Source organism: Mirounga angustirostris, unplaced genomic scaffold (assembly GCF_029215605.1).
Source record: "Mirounga angustirostris isolate CCGP_5_RB_7025 unplaced genomic scaffold, mMirAng1.0.hap1 SCAF_5, whole genome shotgun sequence".
Taxonomy (NCBI): domain Eukaryota; kingdom Metazoa; phylum Chordata; class Mammalia; order Carnivora; family Phocidae; genus Mirounga; species Mirounga angustirostris.
Window position 1 is genome coordinate 94205316 of NW_026991713.1, and position 24028 is coordinate 94229343.

Genomic DNA, 24028 nt, shown 5'->3' on the forward strand with positions numbered 1-24028 from the left:
TCATCCATGTTAATGGTCATAGATCTTTTTAGGGAAGAGTGGGGAAAAGATGAGCTATATAATTTTTTTTCTGTTTAAAAGAGTTCTTTCTCAAAGACTTGCCCCCCACTTGGAATTAAAGATATTCTGGGTCTGTAAAATGGCTCAAGTCAGAAAATTAACTGAAGGAACATGATCTCTTATGTATAGAATTCAGGTTAGACTTCTATTCACTTAACCTAGAACCCATCTATTTAAGGGAGGGAATTACAGTTGCTTCAAGCAAAGCAAGGTTAACCTCCTCAGATGGGGGTGGAAGGGCTACATTTACTGGCAAAAAAGACTCAATAAAATTTAGGGTTCCATGTCCCTAGCTTGATTAGAATCTTCCTATATATCCCCATTCCAGTGCTCAAGATCTCAATCCTTCCCAATTGGTGCCCTCACTTTAACAGAAGACATTTTGCAATGTTGAAAATCCAGAACTTCCCTGTCTTCAGTCCCTCACAATGCTGCTAACAGTAGTTTCATCTTTAGGGCAAATTCCCTGAAAAATGTCCAGCTATGTCTAGGAACTTTCTAGCTTGTCTCTGACAATTTTATCTGATAACAAAAACAAGCAGTTCAGACTCTCTCCAGCAGACGGAGCCATTAAACAAACGTGTTCTTAGGAAGACCTCATTAGAAAACTGCCGCATTTCTTGTGGTGTTCTGAGATATTGACAGCAGCTGTTAACATCAGTAACTGACTTACTGCAGTTTACTGATAAGAAAGGAAAAAGAAAAAAGGTGCAATTAGTAGACACCATACAAAAAACATAGGGAATGAAAGAAAACCCTGACCACAGCAGAGGCAAATTGATATGGAGGCGAGAGCATACAAGTAGGAGCTGACCTGTCTTCAGAGCTTAGTGACACCTTGTGGTCTCTGGTGATTCTCAGGAATCACAGGAGGGAAGTATGCGTGCAATTCCTAGGGAATGAGGGTGGGACGCATTGAAAGGAAATTTTAAGGTCCCTGCAGCCAAGCAAGCTGTCTACCGATGTCTCTGGAACAAAACCTGTACCTAGAAACTAAAAGCTGAGCTATATGAAGATTCACAATGAATCATCAGATCACTGTTCATCTCCACAATGCATTTGATTCCTTGTACAACCCAATCAAATAGTTAAATTAGCCTTAATTTTTTTTGGGGGGGGGAGCATAGAAACATATAAGCAAATCACTATTAACACATCTCATTTTTTCAGTTTCCATTAACCAGAGAATCATAGCACCCCACTCTAAATACAGAAGTGAACCATAAAACTGACACAGACTGTCTGATAAGAACGGTGGCAGCAGAACCACGACAGTAAATCTGAAATATACCATTTGGGGGAATAAGGAAGAAAAATCAGGGCACTACAAGATTAACATGAATACTAAAAATCGGATGCTTCTGTGGAAAAAAAAATTGACTACAGAGATATGAGTTAAAATTAATTTCATCAGGATGCTTAGAAGAGTTGAAATGAACAGGATCTCTGATGTAAATTGAACAAATGCAAAATAATCCCAAATTTGCTTTAAACAGCTCACTCTCTTTGGTCCCCTACTTGAATGCTAAAAAGTCTCCACTTAAACAGTAGGTACTACTTGTTGAACATAGTTCTAAGGTGCTTTAAAAATTTTTAATATATTTGAACCTCATCAAAAATCTGCTAGGTAGGGGCACATGTGTCGCTCTGTCGATTAAGTATCCAACTCTTGATTTCAGCTCAGGTCATAATCTCAGGGTGGTGAGATTGAGCCCCGTATTGGGCTCCACACTCAGAGCGGAGTCTGCTTAAGATACTCTCTCCCTCCCATCTATGAAAAACCCACAGTGAATATCATTCTCTCTTTTTTTTTTTCAAGATTTTATTTATTTATTTGACAGAAACAGAGACAGCGAGAGCAGGAACACAAGCAGGGGGAGTGGGAGAGGGAGAAGCAGGCCTCCCGCCGAGCAGGGAGCCTGATGTGGGACTCGATCCCAGGACCCCGGGATCATGACCTGAGCCGAAGGCAGTCGCTTAACCAACTGAGCCACCCAGGCGCCCCAGTGAATATCATTCTCAATGGGGAAAAACTGAGAGCATTTCCCCCTAAGGTCAGGAACATTGCAGGGATGTCCACTATCACCACTGCTATTCAACATAGTATTAGAATCCTAGCCACAGCAATCAGACAACAAAAAGAAATAAAAGACATCCAAATGGGCAAAGAAGAAGTCAAACTCTCACTCTTTGCAGATGATATGATATTTTATGTGGAAAACCTTAAAGACTCCACCCCAAAACTGCTAGAACTCATACAGGAATTCAGTAAAGCGGCAGGATATAAAATCAATGCACAGAAATCAGTGGCATTCCTATACACCAACAACAAGACAGAGGAAGGAGAAATTAAAGAGTCGACCCCATTTGCAACTGCACCCAAAACCATAAGATACCTAGGAATAAATCTAACCAAAGAGACAAAGGATCTGTACTCAGAAAACTATAAAATACTCACGAAAGAAATTGAGGAAGGTACAAAGAAGTGGAAAAAGCGTTCCATGCTCATGGATTGGAAGAACAAATATTGTGAAGATGTCAATGCTACCTAGAGCAATCTACACATTCAATGCAATCCCCATCAAAATACCATCCACTTTTTTCAAAGAAATGGAACAAATAATCCTAAAATTTATACGGAACCAGAAAAGACCCTGAATAACCAGAGGAATGTTGAAAAAGAAAAGCAGAGCTGGTGGCATCACAAATCTGGACTTCCAGCTCTATTACAAAGCTGTCATCATCAAGATAGTATGGTACTGGCACGAAAACAGACACATAGATCAATGGAACAGAATAGAGAGCCCAGAAATGGACCCTCAACTCTATGGTCAGCTAATCTTCGACAAAGCAGGAAAGAATGTCCAATGGGAAAAAGACCGTCTCTTCAACAAATGGTGTTGGGAAAATTGGACAGCCACATGCAGAAGAATGAAACTGGACCATTTCCTTACACCACACAAAAATAGACTCAAATGGTTGAAAGACGTAAATGTGAGACAGGAGTCCATCAAAATCCTAAAGGAGAACATAGGCAGCAACCTCTTTGCCCTCAGCCACAGCAACTTCCTCCTAGAAACATCACCAAAGGCAAGGGAAGCAAGGGCAAAAATGAACTATTGGGACTTCATCAAGATAAAAACTTTTGCACAGCAAAAGAAACAGTCAACAAAACCAAAAGACAACCGACAGAATGGAAGAAGATATTTGCAAACGACTTATCAGATAAAGGGCTAATATCCAAAATCTATAAAGAACTTACCAACTCAACACTGACAGAACAAATGATCCAATCAAGAAATGGGCAGAAGACATGAACCGACATTTTTGCAAAGAAGACATCCAAAATGCCAACAGACACATGAAAAAGTGCTCAACATCGCTCGGCATCAGGGAAATCCAAATCAAAACCTCAATGAGATACCACCTCACTCCAGTCAGAATGGCTAAAATTAGCAAGTCAGGAAACGACAGATGTTGGCGGGGATGCGGAGAAAGGGGAACCCTCCTACACTGTTGGTGGGAATGCAAGCTGGTGCAGCCACTCTGGAAAACAGTATGGAGGTTCCTCAAAAAGTTGAAAATAGAGCTACCATAAGACCCAGCAACTGCACTACTGGGTATTTATCCCAAAGATACAAATGTGGGGATCCGAAGGGGTACATGCACCCCACTGTTTATAGCAGCCATGTCCACAATAGCCAAACTATGGAAAGAACCAAGATGTCCATCAACAGATAAATGGATAAAGAAGAGGTGGTATGTCAACGTCTAGTGCGTTGGGGTCCCTGGGTAAGGGTCTACGAAATCACCAGGACACAGGGGATGCAGAGCAAAGGCAGCACTTGCAACTGCATACTGCCGTTTATTTCTCACATAGCTATATACTCGCAGAGATCAGATAAACATAACAATGTATCAAGCCAACATCTGTGAAGTGAAATATACACGAAATGCAATAAGAACAAAATACATCCTGTTTATGCTTGCAGAATAAAGAATTCTCTTAGCCATCCTTCCTTTGGAGACAACATGTTCTTTGTCTTTAGAAAGAACACTTCTGTTTAGAAAGATACACTTTAAGCTAGGCAAGAGCCACTTCCTGCTGATCCAGGCATTTAGGCCTTGCAACATGAGGTAAGGGGAAGAGAACATTTTCTCCTCCTGGCCTAGGCCTGCCTGGCCGACCTTAACCTCAGTGCAGTCCTCAAATGACCCTGGCCTGCAAGGGGTCTACAAGCCTACACCATCTCAATTCCCTCTTTTTTCTTTTGTTTTAATAAAAGTGCCTTCCAAAGGATGGCCATAGATTTCTGGGAAGGCTTTAGATAGCAAAAATGCAACAGCATAAAGCATAAGATAACAACCAACAATACAAGTCCCATTCCTCCAGCGGTGTGCCCCAAACTCTGAATCGGCAGAAGATGATACAGTAAGCAAGGCACACATAGCCAAAAATAAATTTTCAGGCGTACAAGCCTTCCCCGTTCGCTGCAGGATTTTTTGCCCCTCCCCACTAAGCTTTTTAATTTGCCCCCAAGTCGGCAAAGCAGTAGCAAATATCTGCCGATGGCGACGTCGTCCTCCCAAATTCAGATGTGCCATGGCCTGTAACGGAAGTTCATCTTGGCCTGGATTCCCCATCCGTCGCCTGGTGGGATACGGTGCCGTCCGAATTGGCCCTCGACCGGATCCATCGCGCGGGGAGCCAGGAACAGGTCCGTCCATCCTCTGTGGAGACATAAGCATAACCCTTCCCTCTATAAAGCAATAGCCCCGGTTGCCATTCTGCATCTGCGGTTGGTCTAAACCATATATGTTCATTTAATGGAGGGGGAGCGACCTCTCCCTCTATGAACTGTTTCTCTGCACGGGAGAGGATATCTCCCTGCGGAAGATTCAAGAAATTTAATGTGAACAGAGCTTGTTGCAAAATGGAACGTGCATTTGATTGAGTGAATGCTAAAATATGGTCCTTTTTCCTCCTTTTTAATTTTTTAATTTGCAACTTTAAAGTATTATGTGCACGTTCTACAATAGCTTGCCCTTGAGGATTATACTCAATGCCTGTTTTATGCATGATACCATATTGTTCACAGAAAGTTTGAAATTTTTTACTGCTATATGCAGGTCCATTATCTGTTTTAATAATAGATGGTAAACCCATCACAGCAAAAGTTTCTAAGAGATGGGTGATAACATGTTGTGCAGTTTCACCACTTTGTGCTGTGGCCCAAATGAATTAGGAATATGTATCTATTACCACATGTACATACATACAAAGTTCAGAAAACCACATCTGCCATTGCAGATATTCAGGCTCCTTTAAAAGAGCCCAACAGAGGACCCTCCAGTCCTCAGGAGAAAAATTGTTATAATGTCGAGCCAGACCATTAACTAGCTCCTTAACATAATGTGATTGAGGTCCATATAAAGACACTGCCTTTTTCAAGCGACCAATATCTTCTATACCTATTCCTTCATAATATGGTGCTTGTGCCATTCCCTGGACCGGGGGAGGCCTAATAACAGGAAAAGCAAAGACAGAATTAGCTGCGCCAGCCTCATCATCGCTATCCTCTAGCGCATCAAGCTCAGCTAAAGCAGCAGAAAGGAAAGGATTTTTAGAAGAAAGAGCTGGTACAGACGGCAAAGGCGGAGCAGAGGGCTTCCTAGAGGGTTTCTTAGACTCTTTCGTCATAGCCATAACCTGCTGGAAAACCTTCCACACACGCTCCACCTCGAGATCCGACTTTACTTTCGGTTTTGGTTCTTCATTACCACACTCGCTAGGCTCACGGGATGGAGTAAGCTTAAAGGTATCTTTCTCTACCGCCCTTTTCTCATCCGTATCTAAAGGGAGGTCTTGTATAGAAGGAGCCATCTCCTTATGGAAGTCTTCGACCGTGTGGTCGTCCTCCATTGCTTTAAGCACTGTAAAAATAATCGACCAAATGGACCAAAACCGCACGGGAATTTTTTCTCCCTGTCTCATTGCCTTCTCGACATTATGTCGAACTCGCCGCCAATTATCCATGTCTAAAGTTCCCTCCTCTGGAAACCAAGGATTCCATTCTCAAACCACCTTCAAGCACAGCTCAATATCATTAGAAGCGACAGTAATACCATAGACAGCAAGAGAATGCTTCAGCATTCGAACATAAGGAGTAGAAGTTTCTTGTCCCATCACCCTGTACTTAATTAAGTTACTCACCCTTCCTGTACGTCCTTCAGGGTCCCTGTTCGGGCGCCAATTGTCAACGTCTAGTGCGTTGGGGTCCCTGGGTAAGGGTCTGCGAAATCACCAGGACACAGGGTATGCAGAGCAAAGGCAGCACTTGCAACTGCATACTGCCGTTTATTTCTCACATAGCTATATACTTGCAGAGATCAGATAAACATAACAATGTATCAAGCCAACATCTGTGAAGTGAAATATACACGAAATGCAATAAGAACAAAATACATCCTGTTTATGCTTGCAGAATAAAGAATTCTCTTAGCCATCCTTCCTTTGGAGACAACATGTTCTTTGTCTTTAGAAAGAACACTTCTGTTTAGAAAGATACACTTTAAGCTAGGCAAGAGCCACTTCCTGCTGATCCAGGCATTTAGGCCTTGCGACATGAGGTAAGGGGAAGAGAACATTTTCTCCTCCTGGCCTAGGCCTGCCTGGCCGACCTTAACCTCAGTGCAGTCCTCAAATGACCCTGGCCTGCAAGGGGTCTACAAGCCTACACCATCTCAGTGGTATATATATATACAATGGAATACTATGCAGCCATCAAAAGGAATGAAATCTTGCCATTTGCAATGACGTGGATGGAACATATTACACTGAGCGAGATAAGTCAACCAGAGAAAGACATGTATCATATGACCTCACTGATATGAGGAATTCTTAATCTCAGGAAACAAACTGAGGGTTGCTGGGGTGGTGGGGGATGGGAGGGATGGGGTGGCTGGGTGATAGACATTGGGGAAGGTATGTGCTATGGTGAGTGCTGTGAATTGTGTAAGACTGTTGAATCATAGACCTGTACCTCTGAAACAAATAATACATTATATGCTAAAAAAAAAAAAAAAAAGAAGAAGATAGTAGGAAGGGAAAAATGAAGGGGGGGGAAATTGGAGGGGGAGATGAACCAAGAGAGACTATGGACTCTGAGAAACAAACTGAGGGCTCTAGAGGGGAAGTGGGTATGGGAATGGATTAGCCTAGTGATGGGTATTAAAGAGGGCACGTGTTGGGGTGCCTGGGTGGCTCAGATGGTTAAGCATCTGCCTTCAGTTCAGGTCATGATCTCAGGGTCCTGGGATTGAGTCCCGCATCGGGCTCCTTGCTCAGCGGGGAGTCTGCTTCTCCCCCTCCCTCTGCTTCTACCCCCATGCTCTCTCTCTCTCTGTATCTCTGTTTCTCAAATGAATAAATAAAAAAATCTATACAAAAATAAAAAAATAAAGAGGGCACGTATTGAATGGAGCACTGGGTGCTATACACAAACAATGAATCATGGAACACTACATCAAAAACTAGTGATGTAATATATGGTGATTAACATAACATAATTAAATAAAATATAAAATAAATAAAAATAAAACAAAAAACAACAACAAAAAAAGATACTCTCTCCCTCTCCCCCTACCCCCCACTCTCTTACTCTCAAATAAACAAATCTTAAAAAAAAAAAAAAAAAAAGCTAGGTAGACACAGTTATGATTCTCATTTTAAAGATGGAGAAATATCATTCTGGAGAATCTGAGTAAATTTTACAAAATCTCACCTCTAGTAAGTGGAAGAGTGGAAATTTAATCTCAGGTAATCTGATTTCAGAGTCCATGCTTAACTATTCAGTTATATTGCACCTAGGGCCAGATAGGAAAGTTAGCTGAGTAAAGTTGAGAGCTATGGGGACTGTGGTGAACTTGAGTGGACCTTCAAAATTAGTATTGGTATTTTCTATTTAAACGTCCTGTGTGGCAAAAATCCTCTAATCGTAAACCAAATACCCTGGCTGTCCATGATATGAAGTCTGCCTTGGACCAGCATTATATAAACTTGATCATAAACATCACACATATGTCTTAGCCCAGAAATATTAACAATATCAATCATTAATTCTCTTAGTCCTGAAGGAACCACCTGTGTTTTGGTGACAGTGTGTCAACCAAATAAAAGTTTGCCCGTGATCTAACATACCTCAATACAGAAAAGTTCATGTAAGAGACACACTTTTGAGTATTAGAAAAATTAATTTCACAACCCCTAAGGAATTGTTATGTTCCATAATTTTAATAGTGAGAACCATATAAATAACACGCTTTCCTCTCACTTCTAGCTACTGGAAATCTCAGTTAGTTCTGGCTATCAGAAAGCTCAGAGTTAGATTCAGTATTAAATAATCACAAGTTTAACCCAGTTTTATGGCAATATATTAAGTTGCCTCCCTTTCTTTGATCCCGTTAATAAATGAATATTTCTTTAAGTGTATATATTTTTATAAATCAACTCTAAAATAAATTTTGGTTGAAATAAATATATTTTTTGTTTGTTTTATTTATCGTGTTCGAGGCAACTCCAGGATATTTCTTCTCTTAGTAGATGTCTGGATTTGGATTCATACCAAAATATCTTCCAGAATAATTTGAGAGTAGGTTACTGAATACCAAGAGCCTTATTTTACCTGCATGGCTTCCTGTCCCTTGAGGAACTACATATTCTGCCTCTCCCATACCACTTAGCCCAATGCTATGAACAGAGTAGGCATTTGAATGAATGAATTAATAAATGAGTGAATGAAGTCAACATCTTCATTGTCAAAGGGCTTGGAAACACCAGTTAAGTCTCTAACTCTTCTTTCTTTGGGGTCTAGGTGGCAATTCTATGAGTTCAAAGGATTCAGTTTTATCTCAAGTTTCTATCAGAAGAGTCCTAGGAGTTCACATGAATAATGGGCCTAGCAATCGATTACCAATTTATTGCCTCTTCACCCCAGATCTATCATTCACTACCTGTTCTGTTATCATGGAGGTGGACTGTAAATTTTCCTGCCACTCCAGCTGGTGCAGAGTTAAGTTTTGTCCGTTGAGGGCACCGGAAGAACTCTGTAAGAGGAAAGAGTTTCTCTTCCTGGTTCCAATGTACTTTGTTCACCAGGCTGTTGCACAGTTGGGTTCTCTTCAGTACCCAAAGGCCAGCTGCATGAAGCACCTGCCCCTGGGAAACTTGTGATGATACCATTTCAGGTGCCTTCATAATTGAGTGGTACCAGCAGGGCAAATCTGATGGTGGGCTTCCCCTCCTATGTGCTCTGGTGGCCCTGGAGTGAACTCCTGGTTGTAGCACTTTCCTGTGGACACTTTCCCCAGCACTCCAGAGGGCAGATTTGCAGATTCCTGCTGACTTGGCACCTTACCTAGTGTTTCAGCACCTTACCTGGTGTTTCAGCACTAGGTGCTGAGCCATGCTGGTGTCCTCTGCTGAGGTCAGGATTTCAATCTGCAGTGTGGCATTGGAGCGGGGGGCTCTTCCTCCAGGGTTCTCTCCCAGTTCAAGCGCTAATGGGTGGCTGCTTCCTGTGTCTAATATTGTATTCTTTAGAGTTTTCTTTACCTCCTTTTAACCAACACCCTAAAACTTTAATCCTCTATTAATATTTTTATATTCAAATTTCTCAATTCAAGGTCTTGTGGGTTCCAGTCCCTTGCTTAGACCCTGCCTGATATAAGAATGTAGTTAATTCAGTTGAAATTTTACTTGATCCATTTTTTTCACTTCTAGCACCTCTAGAATTTCCCTCTGATTCAGTGGTATTCAAACTTTTTAAGTAATGGGATCCTGTTTAGAGACAAAAATCCCACGTGGAATACCAATAGGTATAACACATAAAAAACAGAAGTGCTTTGATTTAAATGGATATAGATTGCAAGATGTTCCAGGTGTGGCTTCTCCTCCTCCTTGCTCTCTGCTCGTGGTGGTCTTGAAACACCTTTGGAACACAGAAGAGTCTCAGGACACAGTGTCTTAGTCAGGGAGGGCTGCTGTTAACGAAATACCACTGTCTGAGTGAAATTCATTTCTCACAGTTCTGGAGGCTGGAAGAAGTCCAGGTCAGGGTGCCAGCATTGGCGAGTGAGGAGCTTTTCCAGGCTGTGGACTTCTAGCTGTAGCCTCACATGGTAGAAAGGGCCAGGAGCTGTGTGGGGTCCTTTTTACAAGGCACTAATTCCATTCATGAGGGCCCCACCCTCAAGAACTCATCATCTCCCAAAAGTCCCACTTGCTGATACCATTACATTGGTTGCTAGGATTTCAACATGCAAATTTTGGGGACTGCAAACATTCAGATCATAGCACACAACTTGAGAAACAACTCTGCATTTTATACTTTATGTATAATAAAATAAAGACCCTTCCTCTAAATTTTATAAAACATAATGGCATATTGATTATAAGCAGTTCCTCTTTTATTCAAGAAATAAAATAATGTCCTTTTAGACTGATCCAATTATCTAATCCTGGAGCAATAAGATAGAGTAGCAAGAACTTAAGGATCTATTAAGCCAGAGAGTTGGCTCAAAATGAGAGGAAATAATAGGATGGGATGGAATGTTTGAAGGGATGGATTTCTAATTTCAGTAGTTGAATATTGAAAATTACATAAACATTGACAAACATAAACTTGTAATTCACTTCTCGCATGGAAGACAGAAACTTCCAGTTTCTCTGGAAAGTGCCTGTTCTTATGGGGGCAAAAAGGGAAACGCTGAGAGAGACAGCTTCTCCTTTCATAGAGGACCATTCAGTCAATAGTAGAGTCCTCAGTCTGAAAAGCCCTCACCTCAAATCTGCACATGAACTTAATATTATCCACCCTTTAATTCAGAGAATGACTGAATGTGAGCTTCATCGCAGAGGTCTCATCCTATAGCATTAGCATCTGAGGACAGCACCCTGCAGAGCCCATCAATATTCTGAAATAAAGTGGAACAAAACTATTTATCTTTACAATGACTTGCTTTCCTGACATCAGCATAAAATAAACCTGGTTTGCCAAAACAGTATGGAGAGGACTAGGATGTAGTGATCATACAATACAGATTTTGGTGTTCTGGAAGAATTTCATGGAAGGAGAAAAGTATAAAATAAATAATATCATAAAAAATAAGATAGCATTCTCCTGAGCTTTCCGTGTAATTGATACATTCTGGAAACAAGATATAACCAGGTTTCATGTTTGCAATCCTCCACAAAAACAAAAAACAAACAGAAAACACTTCTCCGCAGCTCCTATTATAAAGAGAATTATTATAAAAAGGTCCATGTATTGTCATTCTTAGGCTCTTAGACTATGCATTGATCATTTGAGAGGGGTATCAAATTGGAAAGAGAATGACACAATATTCTGAGTACAAGTAAAACTAAAGCCAGTGAGTTTTGATTATTGAACACAGAAGCTCAAATTGCCAGATGAGTTATGAGTTGAGAATGTGATAATACAGAATTGACAGCTCAAACTTCTACAAAGGTCAGGAGGTCATGTGACTGTAGAAAGTTAAGTGAGGACTGATTTAGTGGTAAACCAAAGAGCATGTACCCCACCACATACCCCATGTCAGTGTTTGCACATAGAATTTACTCTGGCTGAGCCTCCATTCAGAGATTACAATGGAGTTGGTCACAAGTGGGACCCAGGCATGTGTGTTTTAAAATCAAAGCGTTTCTAATGTATTCAAGTTTGAGAATCCCTGTTATCTTCCATTCTTGCCCTCAGCTCCCACAGAGATTGTTGCTAAAAGCGATTACAGGCCATATGATGATATATTCCATTATTTCGGGAAACCTAGCTTTTTGTGTAACAGCTCTTGACTTTCAAATGTAATCTAATGTGGCAAATGTGTTTTTGAAACATTGTTTATGCAAACAAAGGAAATATGAAGACAAATCCCATCCCTAGGTCACCAGGTTGTAACTTTGTTTTTTTGTTTTGTTTTGTTTTTTTCTTGTTTTTTTTAAAGATTTTTTTTATGTTATGTTAATCACCATACACCATACATTACATCATTAGTTTTTGATGTAGTGTTCCATGATTCATTGTTTGCGTGTAACACCCAGTGCTCCATGCAGTACATGCCCTCTTTAATACCCATCACCAGGCTAACCCATCCCTCCACCCTCTCCCCTCTAGAACTCTCATTATTTATTCGTTTGAGAGAGAGAATGAGATAGAGAGAGCATGAGAGAGGGGAGGGTCAGAGGGAGAAGCAGACTCCCCGCTGAGCAGGGAGCCTGATGCGAGACTCGATCTCGGGACTCCAGGATCATGACCTGAGCCGAAGGCAGTTGCCTAACCAACTGAGCCACCCAGGCACCCAGGTTGTAACTTTTGAATCGGAGACTTTTTTCCCCAAGGAAATATAAAATATTCAACAGGGAATGTGGGTTTTGAAGAGAAATGCAATAGAAAAAAACATGAGTTTGGGAATCGGACAACCTATGTTTAGCTGTGTCATACCGAGTAGCTTTCTCTTTTGATTCCTGATCTATAAAATGCGTATCATAAAATATGTTCTACTTATAAAACACAGAAGTTTCGTAAGGATCAACTATGCATGGGAAAACAATTTATATTTTTCTGAAACTTTGACAAATTTTTTTAGGTTTTGGGTTACATGCCACACTTTGACCTCAAATTTTCTTCCTTTTTGGAAAAGAGGAAGATGGAAGAAATAAAACAAAACTCACAAAAGGAAAAAAAAAAGAAAAGAAAAGAAAAAAATGCAGATGTAAGAATCTTCTCACTGTCCTGGAAACCCTATCATCATCTGGACCATCTTACCCCTCTCGTATTATTTACCACTTCTCAATGTAAACCTACACTGCAGCTGGACCTCTCACTTTTCTGTTAATTAAGAAAGACATAGCCATAGTTTTCTAAAAGTTATTCCAAAAGGGGCTGTGGTATTTGCCTAGGTCTGGATTAGAAGAGCAATTATTCCAGAGAAGGTGAGACATTGTGATCCATGGCCAAGCATCTGCTTCCCTCAGGAAAAAAATAGAAATGGGGTAGCAAAGGAAAACTGAAACAGTAAATGAAGGCCCCACTGGAGCAGTATCTTAACCCTAGCCTGTCCCTCCAAGATGCAAATCAGTGCCTGAATTTGGGGACACTAAGATATTGGTGAAAACAGCTTCTGGGAAAGGAAAAGACATTCATCTGCTACAGCATTAGCCCAGAGTCAAGGTATGAAGAAGCTCAGTGTGATGGAAATAGCAAGAAGGACAAAAACGCTGGTTATTTTCTCATGAAGGACCCATATGTCTGTATCTTCTTTGCCATCAGTGTATGTTTGGTAGAATGATGCCAGCTGACACAAACTCCCTTATGTGGACAACACCTCCCGCTCTCACAATGATTCAGAATTCTTATGCCCCATTCTTGCATCTCCAATCACAAAAACAGAAGCTTAGATCCTGGATTACCCCGAGGTCAACGCTATCAAGTAAGGAGTGCACAGTACCTGTACTAAAGAGGTAGCATCTACTTCCAGTGTACTTTTTTTTTTTTTAAGATTTTATTTATTTGACAGAGAGAGATACAGCGAGAGAGGGAACACAAGCAGGGGGAGTGGGAGAGGGAGAAGCAGGCTTCCCGCGGAGCGGGGAGCCCGATGCGGGGCTCGAACCCAGGACCCTGGGATCATGACCTGAGCCGAAGGCAGATGCTTAACAACTGAGCCACCCAGGCGCCCCCTTCCAGTGTACTTTTTAATGAGAAAATAAACACGTTAAAAATAAAAATTAGGGGTACCTGGGTGGCTCATTCAGTCTTGATTTTGGCTCAGGTCATGATCTCAGCATCCTGAGATCAAGCCCCTTGTCGGGCTTGTGCTCAGGGTGGAGTCTGCTTGGAATTTTCTCCCTCTCCTACTGCCCCTCCCCCTGCTTGCACACACATGAGCTCTCTCTCTCCCCCCTAAAATTAATTAATCAAATAGCTAATTAATTTTTTTAAATAAATAAATAAAAATTAAATTAGTTTTGTCTGTTTTCAAATATATCAATCAAGCAATCTAGTGGCAGTGAATTAGCAAATAGCCCTCCACACATCAAATGTCTTAATGCTAAGTTAAAAAAAAGTAAAATAATTAATGTTCATAAAAATAAATTTGAGGCTAAAAGAAAAAATAAATTATTTTACATTATATGAGGTTTGAAATGCAGTGCAATAGATCTTACCTTTACAAAATTGGACGTGAGACTTTTTTTTTTACTTTTTTTAAAGATTTTATTTATTTATTTGACAGAGAGAGAGATAGCGAGAGAAGGAACACAAGCAGGGGGAGGGGGAGAGGGAGAAGCAGGCCTCCCGCGGAGCAGGGAGCCCGATGTGGGGCTCAATCCCAGGACTCTGGGATCATGACCTGAGCCAAAGGCAGACGCTTAACAACTGAGCCACGTGGGCGCCCCAACATTTATTTATATATGTTGATTCTTAAATGTAAAAGTTAAGTTAGAAAAATTTCGTATGTACAAATAATTCTACATTAATAAGTAAAAATATAATTTTCGTTATAGACACAAAATTACAAATGTTCTATCAAAATGGAGATGTTATATTTGTTATACTGCAAAGTGGTTGACTTTTGTCAGTGAGGATTAAACTTTCATCATACGCTATTGCTTTGAAAGAATCCACAACACCCACAAATACAAATGTAATAATACAATATTTGCTCTTCTTAGCAGCTGGCTAAATTTATTTATAGAGAGCAACCCAACTTGTACAAATAACTAAACTGAATTGAATTGTTGTGAGTGGAGGTAAGCTCTGGCCTGGGACCCAGGTTTCACACGGAAGAAGGAAGCCACATTGCCTAATAAAACAGGTAGAATGGGGAGAAATAGACCAAAGAATAAGTCTTTGCAACATATTAGGGAAAGTGTATAAAGAATTTTCTTTTAAGAATGAAGCAAAGTTTTTGAAAAAAGAACTAATTATAAAATAATGTGAATAATATGATACTCCTATATAAAAATTTTATCCCTACTTCATATATATTCTTACTCCATACACTATTTGTTTGCACAGTTGACCCTTGGACAATAGCGGGGTAAAGGGTACTGACCCACCGCACAGTCAAAAATCCAGTTTACTTTTGACTCACCCCAAACTCAACTACTACTAGCCAGCTGTTGACCAGAAGCCTTACTGATAAACAGTCGATTAACACATACTTTGTATATGTATTATATACTGTGTTCTCACAATTAAGCAAGCTAGAGAAAAGAAAATGTTATTAAGAAAATCATAAGAGAGGGGCACCTGGGTGGCTCAGTCGTTGAACGTCTGCCTTCGGCACAGGTCATGATCCCAGGGTCCTGGGATCGAGCCCCAAGTCGGGCTCCCTGCTCTGCGGGAAGCCTGCTTCTCCCTCTCCCACTCCCCCTGCTTGTGTTCCCTCTCTCATTGTCTCTCTCTGTCAAATAAATAAAACTTTAAAAAAACAAAAAAACGGGGCGCCTGGGTGGCTCAGTCGTTAAGCGCCTGCCTTCCGCTCAGGTCATGATCCCAGGGTCCTGGGATCGAGCCCCTCATTGGGTTCCTTGCTCGGCAGGGAAGCCTGCTTCTCCCTCTCCTACTCCGCCTGCTTGTGTTCCCTCTTTCGCTGTGTCTCTCTCTGTCAAATGAATGGATAAAATCTTTAAAAAAAAAAAAAGAAAAGAAAATCATAAGAGAAAGAAAACACATTTACAGTATTGTACTGTATTATTTATCAAAAAAATTCCACATATAAGTGAACCAATGCAGTTGCAACATGTTTTTCAAAAATCAACTATGCTTTCTATTGACTCATACATACTGACAATTTCAAACCTTTAGCTTTAATTATATCTCTTCCCTAAAATCTGGAATTTTGTATACCAACGCCTACTAGACAACTTTACCTAGACATTCAGAGGAACTTTAATATCAATGTGCCCCAAAATGTACTAGTTCTATTATTCAACTAAATATGTTCCTTCTGTATTTCTGATCTTAGCTGCAGCAAGAAGAAACTGCTAGCACCAACAGAAAACACTTTTGACTCCGTGAATACACTGCAATCTAAATATTTACGATGTTCTTATTCCACCCCTATCCCAGACTGACTTCCTCATTTCCAATGCTTTTGAGCATAAATAGCTCCCTACTCAAGATCTGACTAGGGTGAATCTAACTGGGTATAGCCCACATGCTCCTCAGCATCCTCAGTTCCGGGAGAAGCTGGGAAAGTGAAAAGCTTCTTTAGCTTCTACAGTGGAGAAGGTTTTGCCTGCCATGGGGACTCATGTGGCAAAGAACAGCTTCAGCAAAGGAAAGTGCTGTACATCCGAAAATAATGACAAAGAAATATCCACTGCCCCATATCCTTCTGGTTACCCAAGTCAAATGCCTGGAAGTTATCTTACATGTATCTGTCTCCTAGCATGAATATTTGATGGGATGTGTCTTACTGGGAACAAAGTGGAGTACAGGGCCTTAGTATGACATTAAAGAGATAAACAGAAAGACAAATTTAAAAATAAAGGCACGTAGGGATGACTGATGAGATAAGTCCAGGTGCTAAGGCTATGGACAACTGACAAAGAGCTCTTACATGACATTCTGTAAGGGTCTGGTAAGAGGATGGCACAGAAAAGTACAAAAACAGACACACACATACACATACACACCCACAATCCCGGATTTTTGCTATGGTTCATAAGTCCCTTGAAGTTCAAGAACTTACTTTGTAATGTATATTTCAGTGTAGTACCTTTTGCCTTTAAAAAAAATGACAGCACCTAGTACAGTATTAAGAGGTGTGGACTCAAAAAAAAATTTGGTCTTGACTAGAGTTTCTATATTCAGCACTAATGAATTTAATTCCTGTGTAGAATTAAGAAATTAATCTCATAAATTAGAAATATTAAAATAAATGGCATTTTTTTTTTCCATGAACAAAAAGAAATCTCAAATAGCAGTGACTAGGCATGGTGAGTAAAAGCATGGTTTTTTTTTGAAAATATGAAAAGTAGGGGCGCCTGGGTGGCTCAGTTGGTTAAGCGACTGCCTTCAGCTCGGGTCGTGATCCCAGGGTCCTGGGATCGAGTCCCGCATCGGGGTCCCTGCTCTGCGGGGAGCCTGCTTCTCCCTCTCCCACTCCCCCTGCTTGTGTTCCCTCTCTCGCTGTGTCTTTCTCTGTCAAATAAATAAATAAAATCTTAAAAAAAAAGAAAAGAAAATATGAAAAGTAATGTAATTGAAGTGGCAAAAAGTACCTCCTCTAATATTTTATAATATACTTCTCATCTTCAGCAACTAGTACATTTATGGTTAACTGTAAGAGGAAGAGGGCAATGAACAAGAATTTGAGGAACTCTGGTCTTTCCTTTCCTTTGACTTGTAATAAAATACTTTATCCTGAAAGATTTAGCCTGTTGGTGCTTTAAAACAATATTTATTTCATAAAAGAAAGGAGGCTACTTATATAAAAATATAACTAGTAATAAATGTATAGATGAAGAGTTCCAAACAAGTTCTATCAACAGTCTGAGAAGGGATAACTATTTTGAAGGCAGATTAGAATGTGAATAAATAGAAGGGAGAATGAAATTCCCAAAAGGATGGAAAAGATTTAAGGGTTATGCTTTAGCCTTGCGTGGTACTTCCAGTTTGGCCAGTTCCTTATGTCTCCCCATTTCTCACCCATGCATTTGCTTTGTTTGTTTTGTTTTGTTTTGTTTTGTTTTTTTAATTAAGTGACTATGTTTTTGTTTTTGTTTTTTTTCCTCATGGACACAGACCCATGGTTAGGTTTGAAATTTTTCGGGCTCTGCTAGTTATGATCTCAACCCCTTCCATTCCCTAGTAGGCTAAAAACATGGGTCATGTCTTATTGTTGCTTCAGGCCTAGCTCCTACAGAGGACAGGGAATATGTGGAGTTAACCTGGGGAGCTAACATAGTTTCCCAGGGTTAGTCATCTTGCTTTGGTTGAGTCAGTGCTCTGAAACGTTCCTAGTAGTATTGAATACCTACAAGGATATCAATGAACTAGATGTAACGTAAACAGAGCTGGAAGGACTATAGAGAAAATTTCTGAGTATGGGGTCCCCCAAGGCAAGGAAAGAACTTGAAAGAAAAAGTTCTTTTAGAGAATTTCCCTCTATTTTCTGTGATCATTATCGAAAGTCTGAGTTGAATGAATGAGCTTAGAGACTATTTAGCGAACAATTTCAAAGTAAAAATAAATAAATAAATAAGGGAGAATTTCAAAATGCATATAACCAGATGGATGTTGTGGGATAATTCAGTGATACAATTAGGCTTGTGATCTGCCAATTATTAAGTATTTCTGGTTATCATTTAACAAAAGATGATTTTCTGGCTCTTCGTAAAGAAATACAACTTGGGAGATGGCAGCAAGCAACAGATTAATGGAAGACACAGGTGCCCATGTGAGAAACTACAGGCAAGAGGGGGAAAAGAAAAATCATATTAGTTTGATTTCAATTGTTTTTAATGAGAGTCATATTATTTTGGCTCCTGGGGAAATATTGTCAGTAACTTAGCTGAGCTAAGTGGCTCAGGGAAAGTGGCTAAGAAATAAAGCCAGAAACCAACAGGGAGAGGAACAAATGCTTGTTTTGTAATTAGTGAAAAGAAATTTGTTTTTAGAAAGTGTAGATGAGTCCAACTATGCTGACTTAGACTCTGTAAGAAGGATCTAGAACATTTATTTATTCATCCAATAGACACTGGTTTCAGCACTTTTTGGGGGGGCGGTCAATCACTGTGTGGTAATACAAAGATGAATAAATAGATTCCCTTCCATCTTGGAGCTTATAGTCCCTTAGAAAAGATAGATATTAACAAATAAATATAATTTAATATAACAAGTTCTATAATACAGTTATCTAGAACCCAAAATGGCAGCATAAGATTCATGGGGAAGTTTACTAACTCTGCCAAAAGATTTAAGAGTAGGTTGTTTTTTGATTGTAAATTTGGTTTCAACAGAGGCAAATCTTAAGCAGAGTAGCCAAGTGGAGGAAGGCACATCAGGTAAAAGTAAGAGCCTGAGTGAAGGCAACAGAGTGAAAGAATGTGTTTGGAAAATGATGCAAAGTCCAGTACAGAAAAGAAGGAAAAAAGATGACCCAGATAACGTAATTTGACATTTGAATTGCTAAGGGTCATTCTAAAGCGCTTAATTTTCATTTTGGAGATGATAGAGAAGAATTGACAAAAATTAAGTGGTAAGACTGATGAATAGATTTGTGATCTAGAAAAAAAAGATTTTGACAGTAATGTGAATGTTGGATTGAAAGAGAAGGAAGAGATTGGCCTGGAGGAGAAGTAATTAGTTAGAGGTTGTCATAAATGTCTGGTTGAGAGATAATAAGGGACTAAAATATTGAGTAAAATTGGAGTGGGAAAGAAATATACAAAATAGAGAGATTTTTATGTATAATTGTGACCAATATTATTTGTGGGTAAAAAAAATTAAACAATTTGAATATTAGTCCTCAGTCTCTGGTTTGAATGTCTTATGAAAGTTGAGAACAGGCTTTCAAATCCCAAGCAAATTTATCTACAAAGTTGGACAAAGATGTTGGAGAGAAAATGAATTGGCAAACAGAGAATCAGAAGCCTTTACTAATCAGCTGAATACCTTGAATAATTTACTCATTTATGCTTGATTCATTTTCCTCATTTACAAAACACAGTGGTTGAAACACAGCCTTTCATCTGTAAAATCATGACTACTGGTTGTGTATCAATTTTGTATTGCTATACAACTTTATCCTTGCAAAGTTAGGCTACCATATCTGCAATATGTCTTTTTGAAAACATAGCAGAATCATCAAGAAGCAAACATAATAGAGGAGTGAAGGAAAAAGGAAAGTGAAAATACACAGGAGAAATAAGAAAAGTTTATGTGGAACTCATTTTGAAAAAAAAAGATCAACCCGACTTATATATCGATGCTATTGCCCATAAGGGAAAAGAAGAAGAGGCAGAAAGCAGCAGTCTTAGGTAAAGTTCTTAATTTAAAAAGCAAAACAAAACAAATAAGATCTAAGAGATTGATCCCAAAAATAAATAAATTTAAAAAAACAATGGCAAAATTTGACCGGAAGTCCTCAAGAAGGACCACAACATGTTGTGGCTTGTGACCACTGGCCCTTGATTCACTCCTTGCAGATATATATATTGCTCTGCAATTCCTCTCACTAGTTGTGAAGTATACTTCCCCACTCCCTGACTTTGAGGTCAACCAGAGACTTGAAATATGCTGAGCTGATGGGCTTAGTCTCTTGCACCTCTGACATCTTTGTGAGAAGAGCTTCTGGAGTAGCTGCTGCCTCTTCAGCCTGGACCCTAGAATAGCAAAGACACAAGGACACAGACTCAACATCTTGAGGCAGAGCCTCAACCAGACAACCCAAACGACTCAGCCAATGCAGCACAGACTAGTGAGTGAGCCAGGGTTTGGGATAAGGTTTGTAAAATAGCAGTAATATGGCAATAGCTAACTGGTACACAAGCAAAATTTTTGGTTTTGAATAGCATTTAGAGTTTGGGGATAATTTTTGCTTCAGATAAAGACTTGAATAATATAATCTAGCCAGAGATCTCCCCAATCTCTCTTTCTCTCTCTGTCTCTATGTTTCTGTCTCTGTCGCATGCTCTCTCTCTCTCTCTGTCTGTCTCTCTCTCTAACACACACTCATGGCTCCTGAAGTAATTGGTTTTTTGGAGATGTGAATTAATATTCATATATTAAAAACATCAACATGCAAAATTAGAGAGAACTCTATTCCTTACAATCCAGGTTTAAAAAATGTCAACCCATTACTTTCTGTTTGTCTCTCAAGGAAGGGACTTTGAAATACAGGCTGTAATGTATTCATCCGCACCTACATCAAATGATTATAGATGACTACAATGATCTTAGCACAACACTAATAGCACAATACTTTTTTTGCTGTGGTTGAACTTGAGATCTGCTTTCTACATCTGGAAGTAGGAGTTCAGCATATGAGAACACTCACGGCAAGGTCCCAAACGGACAGAAGCAGGACAATAGAGCAGTGTGGTTAAATGATCAGAGCCAACTAATATCTAAGCTCAGCCACGTATTAGCTATGTTACTTTAAGAAAAAGCTTTTTACCTCTCTGTTACTTTAAGGAATTTGTCTCATCTGCAAATTAAAGATAATAATAAGCTCCTATTTCATGTGATTATGAGAGTAAATTGAATCATAAAAGTTAAAAGCTCAGAACTAGGCCTACCACAGAGTAGGCACACAATAAATAGGAGATATGATTGTTCCTATTATTATTATTACTATTAAAGACAATTGACGTTCTTTTCACTGCAATCTAAGTTGCTATTTTATGCTCAAATCCTTTCGAATTGGCTCATGGCTGGGATCCATAATGGCCAAAATTAACTAAAAATATTGGTAGGTCAGGGTGATAGTGTGAAGACTCAGTTTGTTGGCTTCATAAACTACTGGTCCTCACTTCCTTTCCGCGAAGAATCATTTCAGAGTCTCCCACCACCTCCAGTGGCTCCTCAAACTGCAGTGAGATAGAATGATTTCTGGACAGCAATGTAGCAAAAGGGCAGGAGTTATGTCACTGGTCAGACTTCTGAGGCGATTCGTCATAATTCTTATATTAATGTGGTATTCTCAATTTAGGATGTTGTAACATTGTATTCTCATTTTAGACTGTCTTTAACTTTATATTCTCATTTTAGATCGCCTTAACTTTATATTCTCATTTTAGACTGTCTTCATATTACTGACACTAAATCCAGCTGTGGGCAGGGATATTGAATCCCGTGCATTCCCTACAACCAATCTGTATTTTCGCTTTGCTGAAAAGGAGACATGGATGATGAAACAACACTGACGAACTCAGTAGATTCCCAGTCTTCAGGTAAGAAGTACATGTATGACAAGCTTTAGGCGCTATTTGTAAAGTAAACGAATTTACATTTGGTGGGCGCTTACTATCAATTCTGAGTGCTAACCTTCCTGAGAGAGGCGGTATCTCTGTGCTCTTCATTTCTTCTATCTGTGTCATATTATTTTCAGCTATCTCTCCAAAGTATATTATAAAGATCCACTCTGTGTGGATAAAGGATAACTAATTTTTGTATAATTTTTAACAGCTTTATTAGATAAAATTGACATACTTTAAAACGCTTAGAAACAGCTGCCAATTTCTACCTTCCCTGCAAAGTGCCTGCTGGGTATTTTGTTTGGGATTGTGATGAAGCTATAAATTAATTTGAGTTGAATTGATATCTTCACAAAAATTGTGTCTTCTGACTCACAAAAATGGTATCTTTCTCTATGTATTTATGTCTGTAATTTATTTCAACAATGTTTTCTTGCCTTCAGTGTACAAGTTTTGCATGTCTTTTGTCAGATTTATCCATAAGCATTCAATGTTTTATGTTATTGTAAGTGGTATATTTGAATTTTGTATTGATCACTGCTAGCATATAAGAAATATAATCAGTTTGTATATACTGACCTTGTTCCTACAACATTCTAAACTCACTTACTAGAAACTAAAAACTGATTGATTTTTTTATAGGAGATGTTATCACTTTCGACCTTACTGGAAAGTCACAAGGACCCTCAAAAAGGAATAAAAAGAGACTTTGTATCTCTAAAATTATCACCACTGTCATCTTCTTCCTGGTGATTTTGATAACTACACTGGCCACAATTTTAGCAGGTGAGTTGCCCACCTCCCAAATATGCTCATGTTAACTCTTCCACAAAATATTACATCATCTGTGTGCTTTTCATACAGTGGCTCAAGATAAAGGGTAATTTCAGAAATCTTTGTATATGGGATGAATGTACATTTCTTCTTCTATAAAATGGGGATAATAATAACTTAATGCATATGAAACTTCCTTCTAAATCAGTATTACTTATAGTCCTTACAAGGTAAGGGGCTCATGGTAAAATGTAAATCACTATACTGATTCCTTCATGAAGAAAGTCTCCTTATGAAGAAATATCAAAAGAACTGCACAATATATTTGGTGACACAGTTAGTTAACAATGTGCCACGAGATCCTTATCTTCCTGCGGACTGGTGGCAGTTTATGGAACATTATCTACATATGGACTAAACCCTATACTTTTACATAAATATCAGTATCTTTTTCTAAGCTGCTTCTAGCTAATGACTATCGTTTACAAGAAAGGAAACTGAGTTCAAGGCGCAAAACAATTGATCTCTGTCTGGTTGTGCAGCTGCCCATGATACGGTCAGATTTACAAGTCCCAATCATAATTCACAACTATACATATGGGTTATAGAGAATTGGACAAGAAAAAATGTTGCCATCCTAAAGACCATAATTTTTACCCAAACTATAGATTACTCCTAGCCTCTAAAAGTAAGTTGAGAATGATATATCTCCCCTTTACGATGGTAAACTATATACATATATTCTAAAAATAACTTGAAGCAATTTTAACAAGATGTTTGAAAATATATACATAAGTATATATTCATATAGATGTGCATATATAAATATGTATATGATTTACACATGAGGATATTTATTATAAGTGGATATATTATATATGGATGTCTAAAGTCATTTGTAGAAATTAATGTGCATATATATTATACATACATGTATACATAAATGTGCACATAAGTATGTATAAATGAGTTTATATAGTATAGATATATTGATCAAGCGTATTCTATCAAGTAGGCATTATGCCTTGTATATATACATGATTATGTGTATATACTTGACTATATTTACATATGGATAGAAATGTATATATAAATATGTGAATATACTGTATGTATATAAATGGATGGATAGATAGAAGATTGATAGATGATAGATAGATGATAGATAGATGATAGATAGATAGATAGATA

At 39.0% G+C, this 24028-nt stretch overlaps 1 protein-coding gene across 16 annotated transcripts in view; it reads right to left on the reverse strand.

Moving 5' to 3' along the window:
- Positions 1-4183: 4183 nt before the first annotated feature.
- The window catches only part of LOC123843982 (killer cell lectin-like receptor subfamily F member 1), a 55994-nt gene continuing 36149 nt past the window's right edge, over positions 4184-24028 (reverse strand). For 6 of the 16 annotated variants that reach the window (XM_064591594.1, XM_064591596.1, XM_064591593.1 and 3 more), the window contains 2 exons: positions 7845-7926; positions 4184-6483 (listed from right to left, as the gene is read on the reverse strand). In XM_064591594.1, the coding sequence (XP_064447664.1) occupies positions 5303-6097 (795 nt within the window). In that variant the 5' untranslated portion in view covers positions 6098-6483; positions 7845-7926 and the 3' untranslated portion in view covers positions 4184-5302. Of the gene's footprint in view, positions 6484-7844; positions 7927-9496; positions 15764-17115; positions 20471-24028 lie in introns of those variants that run through there. The other 10 variants (XM_064591591.1, XM_064591587.1, XM_064591586.1 and 7 more) reach the window with 5 other exon arrangements.